Source organism: Neopelma chrysocephalum, unplaced genomic scaffold (assembly GCF_003984885.1).
Source record: "Neopelma chrysocephalum unplaced genomic scaffold, ASM398488v2 Primary Assembly neopelma1_257, whole genome shotgun sequence".
Lineage (NCBI taxonomy): Eukaryota > Metazoa > Chordata > Aves > Passeriformes > Pipridae > Neopelma > Neopelma chrysocephalum.
In genome coordinates, this window is record NW_020897919.1 from 774,551 (window position 1) to 792,550 (window position 18,000).

At 51.5% G+C, this 18,000-nt stretch overlaps 2 protein-coding genes across 6 annotated transcripts in view; both read left to right on the forward strand.

Annotated features, from left to right (window-relative positions):
* Window positions 1-3,106: 3,106 nt before the first annotated feature.
* On the forward strand, window positions 3,107-12,297 carry LOC113977749 (GDNF-inducible zinc finger protein 1-like). Of its 3 annotated transcripts, none has more exons than XM_027704128.1 (7): window positions 3,107-3,326; window positions 6,188-7,471; window positions 8,115-8,963; window positions 9,675-9,769; window positions 10,311-10,478; window positions 11,094-11,299; window positions 11,780-12,297. In XM_027704128.1, the coding sequence occupies exons 2-7, from the start codon at window positions 6,189-6,191 to the stop codon at window positions 12,017-12,019; spliced, it is 2,841 nt and encodes a 946-aa protein (XP_027559929.1). In that variant the 5' UTR covers window positions 3,107-3,326; window position 6,188; the 3' UTR covers window positions 12,020-12,297. The 3 variants fall into 3 exon arrangements, with proteins under 3 accessions (XP_027559929.1, XP_027559930.1, XP_027559931.1); XM_027704129.1 differs by having other exon boundaries at window positions 11,142-11,299; XM_027704130.1 differs by lacking the exons at window positions 11,094-11,299; window positions 11,780-12,297 and adding an exon at window positions 10,571-11,021.
* Window positions 11,938-18,000, forward strand: part of GZF1 (GDNF inducible zinc finger protein 1) — a 9,167-nt gene continuing 3,104 nt past the window's right edge. Inside the window, exons 1-4 of one of the 3 annotated variants that reach the window (XM_027704133.1) lie at window positions 11,938-12,020; window positions 13,690-15,033; window positions 17,004-17,098; window positions 17,624-17,791. In XM_027704133.1, the coding sequence (XP_027559934.1) occupies window positions 13,712-15,033; window positions 17,004-17,098; window positions 17,624-17,791 (1,585 nt within the window). In that variant the 5' untranslated portion in view covers window positions 11,938-12,020; window positions 13,690-13,711. Of the gene's footprint in view, window positions 12,021-12,479; window positions 12,558-13,313; window positions 13,519-13,689; window positions 15,034-17,003; window positions 17,099-17,623; window positions 17,792-18,000 lie in introns of those variants that run through there. The other 2 variants (XM_027704131.1, XM_027704132.1) reach the window with 2 other exon arrangements.

An 18,000-nucleotide genomic window follows, 5' to 3' on the forward strand; every position in this document is an offset into this window, starting at 1 on the left:
TATCTCCTTTTAAGACAAAACACATAAGGATTTTTATCAATTCCCGTGCTTTTCAAGTGACACAAGGATTTTGGAATTTTTTTTGTCGGAACACACATAACTCCTGGTTTTTGAGACTGACCGTAGAACAGCATGAGGGGGAGTATCTGTGGGATGTTTGATTTGTAGCACAATCACACGCCAAAATTTATTATGGAGAATAGCAGGAGAGCCTAAGCAGAGCTGACACACGCAGCAAGGGCCTGCTGTTTGCTTTCCATCAGGAGTTTGTCTGGAATTTGCATTTTTAGACTATGCTGAAAGCTCTGTCTCTGTTTGGGGGACAACTCGGAGGTTTGCTGAGTGGTGGCTTGGCTCCCACCCAGGAGAGCTTCGGGAAAAGGCTTTTTGAGGCCCTCCCTGCACTTCCATGGTCGGATTCTTCCCGATGCAAAGCTCAGTTGAACAGCAAGAGGTAGGAATTGTCCACCAAGGGAAGCTACTTGTACCAGCCTCTTTCTATCCTCCCCAGAATATTCTCACTCCAGGATCCTTAACTATTTAACTCATGTGCTTCCATGCATGTAAAGAGGTCCAGGTTATGTCAGCGAGCCACTGGACAAGGATCTCTGGATCCTGGAAGGGATGAGCAGGGCTGCAGTCCAGGCTGCTCTTTCCAAAGTCTGCAGCATCCTCTGGTGGAGCCGTAAGGAAGGGAGAGCCATCCAGGGAAGAGGCACAGCGAGGTTTCATTTGGGGGTCTCCAAAAACGCACCCCAGTTTTGCTCAAATTCACCAGTGCCCCCATGCCAAGCAGGTGATGCTGTGTACGGAAACCTTCCGGCCACCCAGCAGCCAGCCTGGGATTTGGGGACATTCCCATTCCCTGTTCTGCTGGAGCTGTCCTGGCTGGCCCTGGGTGAGTGTCCGATGGGTCAGGAGCAGAACCTGTAACCTGACTGGCAGAGCTGCCTCCCAGCTTCTCCCCTTTTCCTGCTCTTAGTCACCAGGATCAGAGCCCGAGGTATTTCTTCACTCCCAACCAAAAGGAAACACTCAGATAAAAATCTGAGTTCTCAGGCTGCGATTCTTTCCTGGATTTTGTTGTGTTTTGGCTTAAGGGGCAAAACAAGCTGCTTTATTATGACATTCCGGGGCCTGGAATGTTTGACTCACCACAGGGCACTCAGGTTCAGTGTCTTCCTCAGACTGAGAGGGTTCGGACACCTCTGGGCTGCCTCCCACCCATTTTCATCCCTCCTCTTGTAACTCCAAAGAAAAATTAAGTGATCTGGAGAGAGCAACTACGACACCCTTTCTCCCTCTTCCCACACAGCAACCAGGATGCTCAAGGGAGCTGTGGGGAGTGTGGAGACTTCCTTCTGTTCTAGGAAGCTCCCGAAGTGCCCGAGAGCAGCCAGAACATTCAGAGAATCGAGCGAATCTCCTGAGAAACAAGAACTGGTGGATGGAGGGCGGCGTGAAATCCAGCCTGGAGTCACTCAGCCACCGGCGTGCCGGAGGTGCAATTCCAGAATCCCTTCTGGGCCGCTCGGGCAAAGATTGACACGCGGATACAACTCCGGCGCTGCCAACTTCCCCAGCAATTCACTCAATCCCTGTGAAAGCAAGGCTAAATTGGCCGGGAGCCTTCACTTCATCTTCCCTCCCAACTCCTCTGGGTGAGAACTGTTGAGCAGACCAGGTTTCTGATAAAGTAAAAGCAAACACCATTCCCTCGTGCCGAGATACGGGAATATTATCCTGACATTTTAGCATGGATCACTCATATTGCCGCTCGTTCTCTCCGCTCCGAGAGCTGTGTCTTGACAATAGAAACATTCCCCGACTACAAACAAAATAATCAGGGTTGAAAACCAAATTCAGGGTGGAAACATTCCCTCCTCCGTGGGAGTGATCCATCAGGCTGGATTTACCTCTCAGACTCTCCCAGCCTAAGCAAATTGAGTTCGCACAAGTTATTTTTATTTAAAATATTTTGATTTACAATATTTTTATTCTGTCTTTCCTATGGTGGTCTTGTTTTCAGAGAAATGCACAAACATTTTCTAATATCAGGCCAAAAGCCTGATAATTACAGGGTCAAGGCTCAAATTTGCGTGATAGGAGTGCAAAAAAGAAAGGTAAACAGCACAGATGTCAGCCTCTTCCTGATTTATTTTTATTAAGGAATTTCTTTCACATTTCCTCAAGGAATTAAAATCATTCAACATTTTTTTTACAAGCCATTACAATTTCAAGATTAAATCTGCGCTTAGGTAAAAAAAAAAAAAATGCACCCAAGGAGGAATTTATCTTGGAAACAAGACTGGTGTGTTGAAGTACTTGGCAGCCCACAGATTTGTCCCATACGTTGGCTGTTTAAAATGATTTTACGTGATAAATAACAGGAATATGGGATCACCAGCGGGAAATAGCAGCTTGTGCTTCTCCTAAGCCCAGGTTTACCCCGTCAGAGTTCAGAGCTGGTTTCTACAAACATCTCTCTTAACACTGGCAGTGTTATCTCCCAGTATCCACAGCGGGAGAAGGCGAAGAGCTGGATGTAGCTGGCACAGCAAACCGGGCTCCATTATAACTCTATTTAACTCACCTGAGGAAACAAACCCACCGAGGCCAATTGAAATTGATTAAACACCGAGACCGGGCGCTTGGAAAGCGCGAGAACAAATTTTTTTTTTTTTTTAAATTTTGCGTTGATTCGGGGTGTGGGTTTTTGCGGGTTATGCGTCGTTTCGGGGTGGGTTTTTTTGCGGGTTTAGGGTGGTTTTTTTTTAATTCCTCCCAGCTTTGTTGGAACCGCCCTGCCCTCACCCAAGATGGCGGCGGGGCCGAGGCGATGGAGGCGGCGGCGGCGGCCATCTTGGTTTCGGGCGGCGGAGGTGGCGGAGGGTAAGGGCGGCCACGGGCCGGGAGGGACCCCCGGGATGGAGCCCGGGAGCGTCGGGAAACTCCTCCGGGAGCCATCCCCGGGAGGGAGGGCGACCTCCCGAACCTCGCCGCCTCAGGGACCGGGCGGGGAGCTGCCCCCCCCCGTGCAGGCGGCAGGTGCCCCCCCACCGCCATGTCCCCTCACGTCCCCGTGCCCTGAGGCGGCTCCCGCTGGGATAAAACAATTCCCGCTCTCTGATTTCCTTGCAGAAATCTGCTGGCCGCACTTAATAAATGAAAACGCGGAAGATGAGCGCGGCTGTGTCGGCGGTACAAGGAGGAACACAGCGCGGGATCATTCCCGGAGGAGGGTGAGCCTTGGTCCCGTTCCAGCCGGGAAGCGGGCGCGGCCTGGATTTCCTCGTGGGAGGAGCCTTTCCAGGGCTGTCTCGAAGGTAAACTTAGCCAGGAGGAAAATCGAAGGGCTGTGTGTTGTAAAAAAAAATACCAAAGTTTAAGACTTTTGGAGGAATTTGGCCGGCAGCGTGCTGGAGGATGGATGGAGGTTGTTCTGGAGCATAAATTGAGGTTTTTCTGGTGGGCAGATGGAGATACTCTAAAGGATAAATTGAAATTTTTTTCTGGAGCGTTAATGGGGATGCCCAGGAGGATAAATTGAGATGCTCTGGAACAGAAGTGGAATTTTGTCTGGAGAATAAATGGAGGCTCTCTGGAGCATAAATGGAGATTTTCCTAGAGGAGAAATGGAGATACTTTAGAGGAGAAATGGAGACACTTTAGAGGAGAAATGGAGACACTTTAGAGGAGAAATGGAGATATACTTTAGAGGAGAAATGGAGATATACTTTAGAGGAGAAATGGAGACACTTTAGAGGAGAAATGGAGATACTTTAGAGGAGAAATGGAAATTTTTCTGGGGGGCAACTGGAGATTTTTCTGGAGAATGAATGGGAATGCTTTGGAGGGTAAATAGAAATTCTCCATAAGATAAATGGAGATTTTTCTGGTGCACAAATGGAAATTCTCTGGAACACAAGTGGAGCTGCTCTGGATGTTCCTCAGCTTATCCAGAAGTCCCCAGACAGGCTGGAAACCTGTTACTGTTTGCTCAGTGTCCTGACCTACCTAACTTTATGTATCTGCATCCTGTGGGAATTCCTGGGAGGAATTTTCCAGGGGATTAACACAGTGGAGCAACTCCAGCTTTTATTTATCTCCTAGTGATACTGTTTCTTACCTGTTACCTTGTTGCCTCACCGCTATAAATATATTTTTATTATCACAGTCCATTTTTAAGGCTCTTCTGGTTGTTCACCAGAATTCCAGGGATTCTCATTTTGATCCCTGTTGGAGCCCTTTGTTGTTTGTGCACATGCAGCTACCGAGAGTTTAAAGGAATCCTTCCTGGGAAGATAATAAATTAAGAAAAAACTTCCTCTTCCCCTCTCTAAAGAGAAAATTAAGATGTCATTGGAAAGACTTGAGGGAAAAGCAGGGTGGATTTATGTGGATAACAGGATTTTATTTTGGGAATATTTAGTGTCTTTCCTATAAAAAACTCTTCCTTTACTGTGATAATTACCTCGTGGAAAAAATTATAAAAAATATATACAAATATAAATCTCTTCTTGGACTTTGGGAGCCACTGTTGGGCTTTATTTTTTAAAACAGCTGCACTAATTCCACGTGCACCAATTCCACTTGCACTAATTCCAGCTGCACTCATTCCAGTTCCTTATCAGGAGCTGTAATTGAATTGAAATATGGTTTGAGTTTTGCGTCAGTTCTGGCAAAATTAAAGTGCTTTTGCAATTAGTCTGTTGGATGAATTATGTTTTCTGCAAATCTTGCACGCATGCACATTTTTTTAAAGTATTTATTTGCTTATTGCCAGGCAGAAAAAAGCTGGAAAGAAGCTACAAACAAATCCATAAAATATGGGGAAAAATGTTGTTGTCATTTAAATTCTTGAAGTGAGTGTTTTGGAGACACAGAGATTCAGCAGCACTTTGGAAAACTAAAGTTTCCAAATGGGAACTAAACCCCCAAGTCTCAATTTTTTCTTTTCCCGAAGGGAAAAAATGGTGGGAATTGATTAATTTGTGGCGTTTTTTCATTGGAAAGACACTTCAGCCAGCAGTTTCCAGGGTGGTTTAATCCAGAACCAGATGAACCGAGAGATGATCTTGGAATGTATCTCTCCCATCTGGCTTTGTATCAGATCCTGGCGTTAGCAGAGCTCCCGCGGGAGCGCGGATCGGGATCTTATCGCAGATGGGAATCTTGCAGAGGAGCAGGAGGAAATTAGCACGTGCCGTGCTCATTGATTTCTTTAAGCTCCACAGCCCCGGGGTCAGCACAGAAACCAAGGATATCCTGCTGGAAAACATTAAGGGAGCAGATTTAAGTGGAAGCTTTTGTGGATTTGTGGGCCGAACCTCCGGATCTTCACTCCTCTGTGCGGCTTCCAAGTGTGCCGGAGGAGCCGGGGGGGGTCGTGTCTCCACGTGGGGAATAGTTGGAAGGTGTTGAGTTGGGAGCGTTGCAAAGAGATCCCTGCTGGCTGTGGGAATGACACAGTAGGAGCCTGAATATGAGGAGTCCTTTCCCAATAGGATTTAGACAACTCTGTTTTGCCCCTTTCCCCTCATTTTCCAGCTTCTGGGAGATGGTTTAGTTGCCGCAGTGGTGATCTGTCAAAGGTTGGACTCAGTGATCCTGAAGGTCTTTTCCAACCTCAGTGGTTCTATGAATCCATGTTTCATCCCATGCTTGGTTTGGCCTTTTCCTCCAGTTCCTTTTCCTAACCAGTTTCCCTATAGGAATGTTGTTGTTTTCTCTGAGGAGACATCTGGGAACTTGCTGGCAGTGGGAGAGTGAGGAGGTTGTGGATCAGCCAGGTAAGGAGTCTTGAAGATTCCATGGGTCTTCAGCCTTCCAGGGTCTGAAGGGGCCTGGTTTCTGCTGTAAATCCTTGTCACCTCTGCTGCTGGAAAGTGCTTGTGTGAGGAATGATTGATCCTTAATCCCGGCCAGTCACGTTGCTCACGTTTTCGTGCTGCGGAATATTCATTCCAAAGGGTTTTTCCTTGGGGATAAATCCAAGTCTGAGGCTGAAATAAGCCATGTGTTTGCTGATGGTGGTCGTGCTGACAGGGATAACCTTGAGGTTTTCACCGCGTCTCGCAGGGAGGAATTAGGATGTGGAATTCCACTGGGCTTTCTGATGTCATACTTGAATGGAAAAATGGGAAAGAGGGAGCCCATTCAAACACTTGTGCGTTTCTTCCGGCAGGATGGAGAAGAAGAAAATCCTGATGAAGTCCAAGGTCGCTGCTCCCAACCTCCTGAGGGCACTGCATTCCCTGTACCAGTTCGGGCACCTCTGTGACGTGACGGTTCACACCCAGCACCTGGGAATCCAGGAGGAGTTCCTGGCGCACAAAGCCGTCCTGGCAGCTTCCAGCAACTACTTCAAGGGGCTTTTCCTGCACGAGGAGATGCTGGACACCAAGACTTGCACGGTGACCCTGCAGGACATCTACACGGAGGAGTTCACCTCCTTCCTGGAGTTCGTGTACACCGCAGAAGTGGAGATCGAAGCGGAAAAGCTCCAGCGGATGAAGGAAATAGCCGAGAGGCTGGAATGCAAGGATCTGCTTGACATCTGTGAAGAAGTGAAAGCAGAGGGCAGGAAGGGCTTGGATCTGAGCCTCCACCTGAAAGGACAGAGGGGTGAGAATGGTGGATCCCAGTGGCCTCACATCCAGCACGAGGAGAGCCCCGGCCTGAGGAGCTCTTCCCAGGTTGTGGCAATTCCCGTGCAGAGGAAACTTTGGGACAGGCAAAAACATAAGAAGTTGCTGGCGGGCCTTGAGCTCATTGGAGGCCAAGCAGCGGGTCTGGAGCAAGAGGACGCTGGTTTTCCAGACCCAAAACCCAGGACAGCAAAGCTGCCAAAATGTAGCAATCCGGATTCCACAAACGCACTCGGTGTGGACATTGTTAGCCTGGAAAACGAGGATAGTCGCTCCCTCCTAAGTCAGGCTGAGGCACAGGGAGCCTGCGTTGTGATTAGGAACACTCTGCCCGAGCAGTGGGAAGACGGGAAGAGTTTGATTTCCCAGTTTTCCCCTAAAACCGAACGCAGGAAGCTGCCGCGGCACGCGGCAAGAATCCCAGCGCCGGCGGCGCGCGGGAAGCGCGGCGAATCCTTCCGCGCGCTGGAGCAGTACCGGGAGCACGCGGAGCTCCGGCACGGCGCCGGCCTGGCCCTCGGGTCCCGCTGCGAGAGGTGCGGGCAGCGATTCCCGGCTCCGCGGAACCTCCGGCAGCACCGCCACGAGCGCGGCTCCTCCCGCCACACCAGGGCCGCGCGCCGCAGGGACGCGGCCGAGCGGATCCGCGGGGCGCCCCAGGGGAAGCGGGAACGCCGGGCCTGCCCCTACTGCGACAAGGTGGTCGGCTCCAAGTGCGGCCTGTCCGTCCACATCCGGACGCACACCGGGGAGAGGCCCTACAAGTGCGAGCGCTGCCCCGCCAGCTTCGCCCACAGGTCCGCCTACACCGCCCACCTCAGGTACGGCACCCTCGGGAATGTGCTTCCCCTCCAGCTGCGGGGATAAAGGCATTCCTGAAAGTCCTCTCTGCTCTAGGTCCAGAATTCCTTGGATCTGATGCGGAGTGTGTTGAAATTGGGACGGATTTTTGGCTTCACTGAGCTTGCGGTGCAGATGACTGAGTTGAGGTCTCCTGGATGGGGAATTCAGGGAATTTCCCGTTGAATTAAAGGGGATTAGTGCAACCAGATCCAGGAAGCCTCAGATCTGGGTTTTTAGTAAGAATTTTTTGTCTCCATATTGGCATTTGACCTTTTTTTCCCTTGGTTTAAGTCCATAATTTCTTATCCCATCCACCACGGCCTTGGAGGAAAACTTACAGTCCATCCTACGTTCCCAGTCAGGTGACAAATATAGATCCTTGATGAACTGAGACATTTTAATTGCCTTTAATTACCTGGTCCAACTGTACCCAAAATTTCCCTATTTTTGGGCTTTCCAAATACACTGTGAACTTCTTAAATGGTGCAAAGAGCAACTCGAAGGAAGCGACTCTTCCCCCGAGGCCAACATGTCTGAAGTGAAGCAATTAAACAATTAATTTTAATTGAGTTTCATTTAAGCACATTGAAGTTGTGCCCTGTTGTTTGTTTATTTTAACAGGAAAATCCACGAGTCTGGGCAAGAGAGGAAGCTCCTGCCCGTCTACTGGATGGTGGTTCCACCTGCACCTGGACCAGACGATCCCGGCAGAGAGCCTTGGGATGTGACATCAGAGGAAGAACCCGGGGGTTCATCCACTGCTGAAGCAGACCGGAGCGAGGAGCAAGAGGAACAGAATGGGAAACACAAGGAAGCTGAAGCAAGGAGTGAAGAAGGGAATGAAGATGAAGGTGAGATGAGCGTGAAGGGCGAGGAGGAGGGAGATTTCCAGGCGGGGTGCTCGGAAGTTGAAGGAGGCACAGCCAAAGAGGTGTGTCCCGAGGAGGACGGGGGAGACTCGAACGAGAAGGACGGCGAAGAACACGAATCAGACGAAGGGTCTAAACTACAGAAGGTCAACAAAAGCGGGGCCAACAAGAACCCCCCGTACGTGATCCGGTGCGACAAGTGCCACGAGCAGTTCATTTCCCGGAAGAGATACGTGGACCACTGCCGGGACGCGCACCAGTGCCTGCCCGGCAAGGCGTACCGGTGCGACGTGTGCGGCAAGGCCTTCGCCAGCTACACCAGCTGGAAGGAGCACCGGGCCTGCGTCCACACGGAGGAGAGGCGCTTCTCCTGCCCCCTCTGCCACGCCACCTTCAAGCGGCAGCGGGACGTGCGCACCCACTCCGTGCGGAAGCACGAGGGCCGCGCCAAGCGGCCGCTCTGCTCCGTGTGCGGGAAGATCCTCAGCTCCCGCACGGCGCTGGTGTTCCACATGCGCACGCACACCGGGGAGAAGCCCTACGAGTGCGGCATCTGTCACTCCAGGTTCGCGCAGCCGTCCCAGCTGAAGATCCACACCAGGTCAGCCGCCGGCCTCCCGTTCCCCCCTCCCTGCACCTTTTTCCCGGCTGTGAGTCGTTCTCCTCAGAGTGGGAACGCCAGGATGTCATTTGGATTTTAGGCTCTGTGATTAATCCTTTTACGCAAAGGCTTTGGCCCCGGGTGGTCGTTGCGTTGCCCGTGGTCGGGATTTCAACATGGATGCCCCATCCAAACTCCCAGTCATTTGGGACAGGCTCTGAAATCCGATGGGATTCATTGATGACGAGCAGCGTAGGCTGAAGAGTGAGTCAGGGACCTCAGAGACAATCTTGCAGCAAGGAATTAGTGTGGGATTTCTTTATGCAGCACAGAATCCGTGCTGCTCCTGAGGGCTCCTGCTGCACTCACTGAGTTTGATGGGATGAGTTGCCCTCTGGTGGTGTCTGTGTCAGATGTGTCCTCTCCCAGGAGAGGGTGAATCACCCCATGGAAAATTTCCCATCTTTGAAAAGAGAGCATAGCAGATAAGTTATAAGCCTCCTGCTTGACAACTTGAAATTGGGAATGGTTTTGCTTGGAATTCCTGTTTGGGTTGGAATAAGGGAAGTCAGCGCAGTGTAAAGACCAAATCTTATGTCCTAAAAATGGGGATATCATGCCGGGTAAGGTCTGCAGGACACAAGGGACTGGGAAGGCCCACAGGATCAGGACCTGATTTATTAATAATCCTTTGTGTTCTGCCTCCTTCAGGTCCCACACGGGTGAGAAGCCGTATATTTGTGAGGACTGCGGGGCTTCCTTTGCCGACAAAGGAAAACTCACGGGCCACAAAAGGACACACACAGGTGGGCATTAAATACTCCATGTGGTTTCTCCCGTGGTTTTCCCTTTTCACTGCTTGGAATTGCTGGTTGGGACATGAAGAAAATGCCCTTTTTTTCTTGTACCACAGAAGAGATTCCAAGTACCAAGAATCAGTAGGGAGAGAAGCTCTTTTAGCCTGGAGAAAAGGAGGCTCGGGGGGGACCCGCTCGCTCTCCACAACTCCCTGGCAGGAGGGAGGAGCCGGGGGGAACAGGCTCTGCTCCCAGGAAACAAGGGGCAGGAGGAGAGGAAATGGCCTCAAGCTGTGCCAGGTTGGACAACAGAGGGAATTTCTTCATGGAAGGGGTCATCAGCAATTGGAACAGGATGGAGTCCCCATCCCTGGAGATGCCCAAGGAGCCATTGGACGTGGCACTCCATCCTCTGGGCTGGGTGACGAGGTGGGGATGGGGCACAGGGTGGGTGGACTCAATGATCCTGGAGGGCTTTTCCTTGAAGACCAACTTCAGAGTGCAAAATTCCTGTGTGAGATTCCCGCGTGTCCCGTCTCTCTTCCCTCAGGAGAGCGCCTGTTCAAGTGCGACGTGTGTGGGAAGCACTTTGCCACCAAGGAGTACCTGAAGTGCCACAAGCGCTGCCACATGGGCGCCAAGCCCTACAAGTGTGAGGTGTGTGGGAAAACCTTCGGCCTCAGGGCCTCCCTGGCCCAGCACAGCAACGTCCACGCAGGTAATGGAACCACCTCTTGGCACCGGGAAAACAAAACCGTGGCTCCCGGGGTGCTTCCCGGTTTTTTTGGATGGGGGCGTTTCATTCCACAGCTCCCTGAATTAGGTGATCACAGAGGTTGGAAAAGACCTCCAGGATCATGGAGTCAAACCTGTGGGTGATCACCACCTTGTCACTAGAGCAGAGCACTGAGTGCCACGTCCCGGCACTCAGGGATGGGGACTCCGTGGTGCTGGAAGCAGGGCTCATCCTGATCCTGGCTCGTTAAACAGAGCACAGGAAAATCTTGGGTCATATCAGTGGTGCTTTCCCAGGAAACTGAGGCCTGGCTTGTGCCAGGAGTAGAGAACGCCTGTAGTTCTCCTTGCAGGATCAGAGAGCTGATTTTAGGGCTTCTTGGCAGTGGAGAAATATTTATCATGGAAGCATAAAATCCCAGACTGGGTTGGGCTGCAAGGGACCTTAAAGATGGGGACACCTTCCATATCCCAGGTTGCTCCGAGCTCGGTCCAGCCTGGCCTGGAGCACTTTCAGGGATGGGGCAGCCACACCTCCTTTATTGATACTTTAAAATCCTTCATCCTTTTTTTTTTTTTTGTGTGATGGGGGCCAAAGAACCCCCCTCTCCTAACTGCCGTGTCTCCCGGGATTGTTTGTTCCCAGAGACCCGCCCCTATTTCTGCGAGCAGTGCGGGAAGACCTTCACCCAGCAGGGAGCCCTGCGGCGGCACCAGCGCATCCACACCGGGGAGAAGCCCTACAAGTGCCGGGCCTGCGAGAGGACCTTCACCGACATGTCCACGCTGCGCAGACACGTGGCGGTACGGCAATCCCTCGGGATCTTCCCGGCCCTCGGGGTCACCTCAGGGGGGATATAAACTCCGGGAGGGTTCTGAGTTTCACCATCCGGAATTTTCCTCCGATGGCGGCACAGCAGCTCCCACTGCTGGCTGCACAATCCAGGCGTCTCCCAGCCTTAGGAAAAGAGGCACCAATCCCTGGAGGTGTTCAGGGAATGACCGGACGTGGCATTTGGTCGTCGGTCAAAGGTTGGACTCGGTGATCTCAGAGGTCCTTTCCAGCCTAAAACATTTGAGGCAGGACTCGGGATTTTAGGTGCTTGTTATGGATTTAATTACAGAGTCCTCAGTCCTTTAATCCTCACCTTTAATCCTCGTAACATGATGGTTTATTCAACCCCAGGAATATGGTTTTACATATTTGAAATTGTTTTAGTTAAAAATCAGGTATAATTGTTCTCCTGTCCTCTTCCTTTTTGATTTTTTTTTTTTCCCCCCCAGATTCACGACCGGAATGCTCACTGGAGAAGTTTCCTAATCGATCTCACCACCAAAAAGGACCATAACTGGTCCAAAATAGAGACATTTGGGGAAGCCCAGGCAGGAGGAGGCTCCGCCCCAGAGATTTGGTCAATGGACCAAGGGAAACTTTATAAACCAGAAGGTGCCAAAACAGCAGCACAGGTGGCACCTGGTGCTGGGGACACCAGGGACACCGACCGCTCTCTCTTGTACTTGTAAGGTCAGTTTTGGCCCCAAAAATGTGCGGAATGGGGAAAATTATCCCTCAGAACTGGGGGAGTTATCCCCAGTGCTGCAGCTGGAGTCCAGGTGGAGAAGGGGGTGTAATCCCTGCTGAGGGTATTTATTCCAGTGAAACGTTTAGATCTGTCCCAAGTTTTATTTTCCAAACCCGTGGATGCACCTCAGAGCATCCCATTGGGAACGGGGTGGGGTGGGGAGAGTGTGTGTGCGTGTTTATACAGGCGCAGCGCGGTAAATCACCAGTTTCTCTTTTAATAAAGCCGTCAGTGCCGCCAAGCCGCCTAACTCGTTTTATTTCGCGCGGGCGAAACGCCCGAATTTGGGAACAACAAGGCCCCGGGGAAGAGCGGCCGCTCGTTGCCTAGCGACGGGGGCGGCGCCCCCGTGACGTCACTTCCCGCGCGCCGCGGTCGCGCTCAGGGCGGGCGGGGCCGTGGCGCGTCAGCGCTTCCGGCCGCGCCCGGGGCCGAGCGGGAGCAGCGGCCGGGAACGCACCGGGAACACGCCGGGAACGGTGAGTGCGGGGCTGGCACGGCGGGAGCCATGCGGGGATGGCCCCGCCCGACTTCTTGCCCTCTCCCCTTTCTCCACCTTCCCCCATTCCCCCCATTCCCCTCCACGCTCCCCCCATTTTCCCCTATTCTCCCCCTTCCCTCCCCTGTTCCTCCCCATTTCCTCTCCAACCCCTCCTAAGTCCCCCCATGCTTCCTCCCAGCCCTCTTCCTCTTCCCCTCCCTCATTTCCTCCCCTTCTTCCCCCGCCTCCTCTGGGATGTGCTCCCAGGTTCCCCTGTGATCCAGGATCCTTTCCAAAAGGGATTGGAAGCAGGAGCTGAGGGGGATCTCCCTGAGGAGCAGCTCCACAACTCCATCACCTGTCTCAGGCTGGGGCAGCTCCCTGGGAATCCTCTCCCCATTCCCCTTCAGGGGCTGCTGGCCGGAGCTTTTTGTCTCTTTCCAGCTGGTTTTGCCTCTGGAAAGGGGACATATTCCCACAAATAGACAGTGCTCAAATGGGAATCAGGGGCACAGTTGTGAAACACACGATGAGTAGTTAAAACTCATTTTATTCGGGTAAAAAAGTGACATTTTGGTGCTGGTAGTGTTTAGGCATTTGGTGGGTTGTCCTTAAATTCCTGGGAAGGGGAAAGAAATTCCTCAGGTTCCAGCAGGAACTAAAGGGTTAAACTCAACAGGTTGTTGGAATTTTATCTGGGAATGCTGTTACTTATCTTGGAATTTTATCTGGGAATGCTGTTATTTATCTTGGAATTTTACCTGGGAATGCTGTTAAGGCAGTGGTTTTTTAGGACCGCAGTTGATTTTGCTTAACTTTGCTTCATTTTACCTTTCTTTCATTGCCTGCTGAGGAGAGGAACCCTTCCTTAATTCCACGTGCCTTAACCAGAACATTCCCTTGATCCACCTCTGTCGCTCCGTTCCTGTCCCAGGTTCTATTAGCCCAGAGGGTCTCAGGTAAAATTACAGGTGGGATTTAAGCTAAAATTTATTCAGTGGTCTGGTGGAGATCAGTCCAAGTTTGGACTCAATCCCGGAGCTCTGGAACACCCAAAACCCCGGAGGGCGGCTTTCGGCCGCTGGAAACCCTCTGGAGTTCCCTTGGCTAACGCGGGATGTCACCAACAGCTTCTTGCAGGGGGAAGAAAAGATGGAAAGCGCTCCGGTCCTGCTGGAATCCAAGTCCTCTCCCATCAACCTGCTGAACGAGATGCACCAGCTGCGCCTGCTGGGCCACCTGTGCGACGTGACGGTGAGCGTGGAGTACCAGGGCGTCCGCGCCGAGTTCGTGGCCCACAAGGCCGTGCTGGCGGCCACCAGCAAGTTCTTCAAGGAGGTCTTCCTCAACGAGAAGGCCGTGGACGGGCCCCGGAGCAACGTCTTCCTCAACGAGGTGCAGGTGGCGGACTTCGCCTCCTTCCTGGAGTTCGTCTACACGGCCAGGGTGGAGGTGGAGGAGGACAGGGTGCAGCGCATGCTGGAGATCGCCGAGAAGCTCAAGTGCCTGGACCTCTCGGAGACCTGCTTCCAGCTGAAGAAGCAGATGCTGGAGTCGGTGCTGCTGGAGCTGCAGAACTTCTCGGAGTCGCAGAACTCCGAGGAGGAAGGCGGCGGCGCCGCCGCCCCCAACCCGGACGTCCCGCCCGAGTCCAAAGCCGCGGCTGAAGCCGAGCGGGAAACTCCGGGTTCCCCCGCGGCCAGGCCCGGCCACGGAGCGTCCCCGGAGGCGCCGGCTGCCAAACCGAAGGACAAAAAGAAGGAAGTGCTGAAGGCCCCTTACGCCAAGATCCGGAGGGCGAGCGGGCGGCTGGCCGGGAGGAAGGTGTTCGTGGAAATCCCCAAGAAGAAGTACACCAGGAGGCTGAGGGAGCAGCAGAAGAACGCGGAGGCGGCCGCCGGAGACGACAAATACCCCGAAGACGAGGAGCTGTGCGAGCCAGAGGGAGAGGAGGAGCAGGAGGAGGATGCCGTCAAGCCGGAGGGCGCGGGGCGCGACGGCGGCTCCGGGGAGAGCCGCCCCAAGGCCGGCGAGGACAGGAAGAGGCGGGGCAGCAACTTCAAGTGCGGCACGTGCGAGAAGGAGTTCCTGTACGAGAAGAGCTTCCTGAAGCACATCCAGCACAGCCACGGCATCGCGGCCGAGCTGGTGTTCCGGTGCGAGACGTGCGGGCAGACCTTTGCCAACCGCTGCAACCTGCGGAGCCACCAGCGGCACGTCCACAGCAGCGAGCGCCGCTTCCCCTGTGAGCTCTGCGGTAAGAAGTTCAAGAGGAAGAAGGACGTCAAGAGGCACATTCTCCAGGTTCATGAGGGTGGTGGGGAGCGCCATCAGTGCCAGCAGTGCGGAAAGGGGTTGAGCTCCAGAACCGCCCTGAGGCTCCATGAGAGGACGCACACGGGCCACAAGCCTTATGGGTGCCCGGAGTGTGAGGCTAAGTTTTCCCAGCCCTCGGCACTAAAAACCCACATGAGGTACGAACAGCCTTTCCCCGGCCTCGGGAGATCCTGGGGGGACGAGCGCAAACCCCCCCGGAGCCTGTCCCCTGTTTCCCCTTCTTCCCCCCCTTGCTTTGCCTCACTAGAAGGTCACAGGTCGAGCGCTGCTGCTGCCCTTCTCCCAAGGGATGAATCAGGGCTGGAATTACTCCAGCTCGCTACAGCCAAGACAATAAGAAGCATGAAAATATTTGGGAAAGGTTTTTAATGGGAGAACACCAGATTTGGGGGGCTAAGGAGGGGAAAAAACTGAGCTGGGAATAGAAACGAGCGACAGATCACGGGGCAAAAATCCTCTCCGAGGGGTTTAACCTGATTTTTCTCCCTGAGGGGCTTTAGCCTGATTTTATCAGTTATTTTATCTGTCTCAGGGTGACTTTATCAGGGTAAAAGTCATCTCTGAAGGGTTAAATCTCACTGTATCAGTTATTTTGTCTCTCGGGGAAGAGATGTTTTTGTCGGGGCAAAAATTGCCTCTGGGGGGTCAAGCCTGATTTTATAATTTATTTTATCTGCCTCAGGGCATTTTTTGTGAGGGCAAAAATAATCTCTGAGGGATTTAACCTGATTTTATCCCTTATTTTATCTGTCTCAGGGAAGAGGCATTTTTAGCAGGTTGAAAATCAACTGTGGAGGCCTTGAGCCTGATTTTATCCCTTATTTTATCTGTTTCATTGCAGAGATGTTTTTATCAGGGCAAAAATCATCTCTGACAGGCTTTAACCTGATTTTATCAGTTATTTTGTGTCTCATGCCATTTCTATCAGGGCTAAAATCATCTATGAAGGCTTTGAGCCTGATTTTACCCCTTGTCTGTTTGATGGCAGAGACGTTTTTGTGAGGGAAAAAATAATCTCTGAGGGGTACAACCTGATTTTATCACTTATCTGCCTTGGGGCATTTTTATTAGGGCAAAAAAATCCTATCTGAGGGGTTTAGCTTGATTTTATCAGTTATTTTGTCTGTCTCAGGGCCTTGTTATCAGGGCAAAAAAAACACCTCTGAGGGGTTGAGCCTGATTTTATCAGGGAAGAGATATTTTTATCAGGCCACAAATCATCTATGGAGGCCTTGAGCCTGATTTCATCCCTTATTTTATCTGTTTCACGGTACAGACATTTTTGTCAGGGTAAAAATCATCTCTGAGGGGTAGAACCTGATTTTTCTCTCGCAGGGTGATTTTGTGAGGGGGAAAAAAATTCTCTCTGAGGGTTTGAACCTGATTTTATCAGTTATTTTATCTGTCTCAGGGCATTTTTATGAGGGAAAAAATCACAGAAATCTCTAAGGGGTAGAACCTGATTTTTTTATCTGTCTCAGGGCACTTTTATGAGGGGAAAAAAATAAATCTCTGAGGGATTTAACCAGATCTTATCATTGTTTCATTTCTGTTAGGGCAGAGACTTTTTTATCAGGGAAAAAATCATCTGTGAAGGATTGAACCTGATTTTATCAGTTTGTCCATCTCTCTCAGGGCATTTTTATGATGGGGAAAAAAATCATCTCTGAGGGGCTTTAACCTGATTTTATCAGTTCCCAGAGCTTTACCTGCCCAAGGAAATGAGCTGAAGATTATTTTGGGGGGCATAAGTGGAATTTCCTCTCTGTTGTATCCCAGAGTCTTGCTGAATGCTGGAAATGCTGTGTTAATCCCTCATCTTTTGGGATGTATTTTGCCGTCTGTCCTCTCCCTGTGGGTGTGTGTGTATCCACGAAAACCAGCTCTCCCAAAACCCTCACATCCCAAAGGACGGGTGCCACACCCCGGGGAGAAATTCCCTAAACTTTCCCTCTGTTTTACCTTAAAAAAACACCTTTAAAAAATTCGGGTTTGCCCTAAAATTCCCAGATCCAGCGACAAACCGGCCCCGAATGCCCCCGGCTCCGGTTTTTCCGTGGAGGGAAGAGCCTTGGCCTGGTGTTTGAACGTTCCTTTCTCCTTTCAGAATCCACACGGGGGAAAAGCCCTTTGTCTGTGATGAGTGTGGGGCCCGGTTCACTCAGAACCACATGCTCATCTATCACAGACGCTGCCACACAGGTAAGGAGGATGATCCCGGGGTTGGAGGAGGCCTGGAAACCAAGGGGGAGAAAAAAAAACCCAGGCAAACCATTCCAGGAAAGCTGGAAACTGTCTTGCCTTCAGAAGAAGATGCTTTTTTGTTGTTGTTTTTTTTATATTGAACAAGATGCCATCATCTCTAGATGTGGTTTTCCTGAGAAAGCTCAGAATACCCAATAATTTGGGATATTCTGTGATTTTAAGCTGAAGGAGGGTTTATTTAAATTGGGTGCTGGGAAGAAATTCCTCCCTCTGAGGGAATGGTTTTCCCGGAGAAGCTATGGATTCCCCATTCCTAGAATTGTTCCAGGGTACGGAGCAACCTGGGCTAGGTGGAAGGTGTCCCTGCCCACGGCAGGATTTGGGACTGGGTGACCTTTAAAGGCCCCCTCAGACCCTGGAGGGAGGACATGCTCCGTAAGATCCCTCAGTTTTGGCTGGGATGTTTTAACAGCATTCCCAAAGCCCTGTTTGGTTTAATTCTCCTTTTCCTTGCTTTTTTAGGGGAAAGGCCTTTCATGTGTGAGACGTGTGGGAAGAGCTTTGCCTCCAAGGAATACCTGAAGCACCACAACCGGATCCACACGGGATCCAAACCCTTCAAGTGCGAGGTTTGCTTCCGGACCTTCGCCCAGAGGAACTCCCTGTACCAGCACATCAAAGTCCACACAGGTAGGACATGCTCCTTTTATTTGACACACACCACTGCAATATTCCAGACAGGAATTTCCTAGCCAGGCTTTTTCCCCAAGGATTGAATTCTGACTTTGTGTGCATGGCTTGATTCATGATGCCACTACTTCTTCCTGAGTGATGGCAATTCTCACATTCCCCAGTCCCTTCCCCAGTCCCTTCCCCAGTCCCTTCCCCAGTCCCTTCCC

What these genes read in the sequence shown, in the direction of transcription:
- LOC113977749 (XM_027704128.1), top strand. Translation starts at nt 6,189, where the DNA reads ATGGAGAAGAAGAAAATCCTGATGAAGTCCAAGGTCGCTGCTCCCAAC. An exon ending in GCCTACACCGCCCACCTCAG is followed by an intron (nt 7,472 to 8,114) that starts GTACGGCACCCT and finishes TTATTTTAACAG; the next exon opens with GAAAATCCACGAGTCTGGGC. An exon ending in GCACAGCAACGTCCACGCAG is followed by an intron (nt 10,479 to 11,093) that starts GTAATGGAACCA and finishes TGGGGGCCAAAG; the next exon opens with AACCCCCCTCTCCTAACTGC.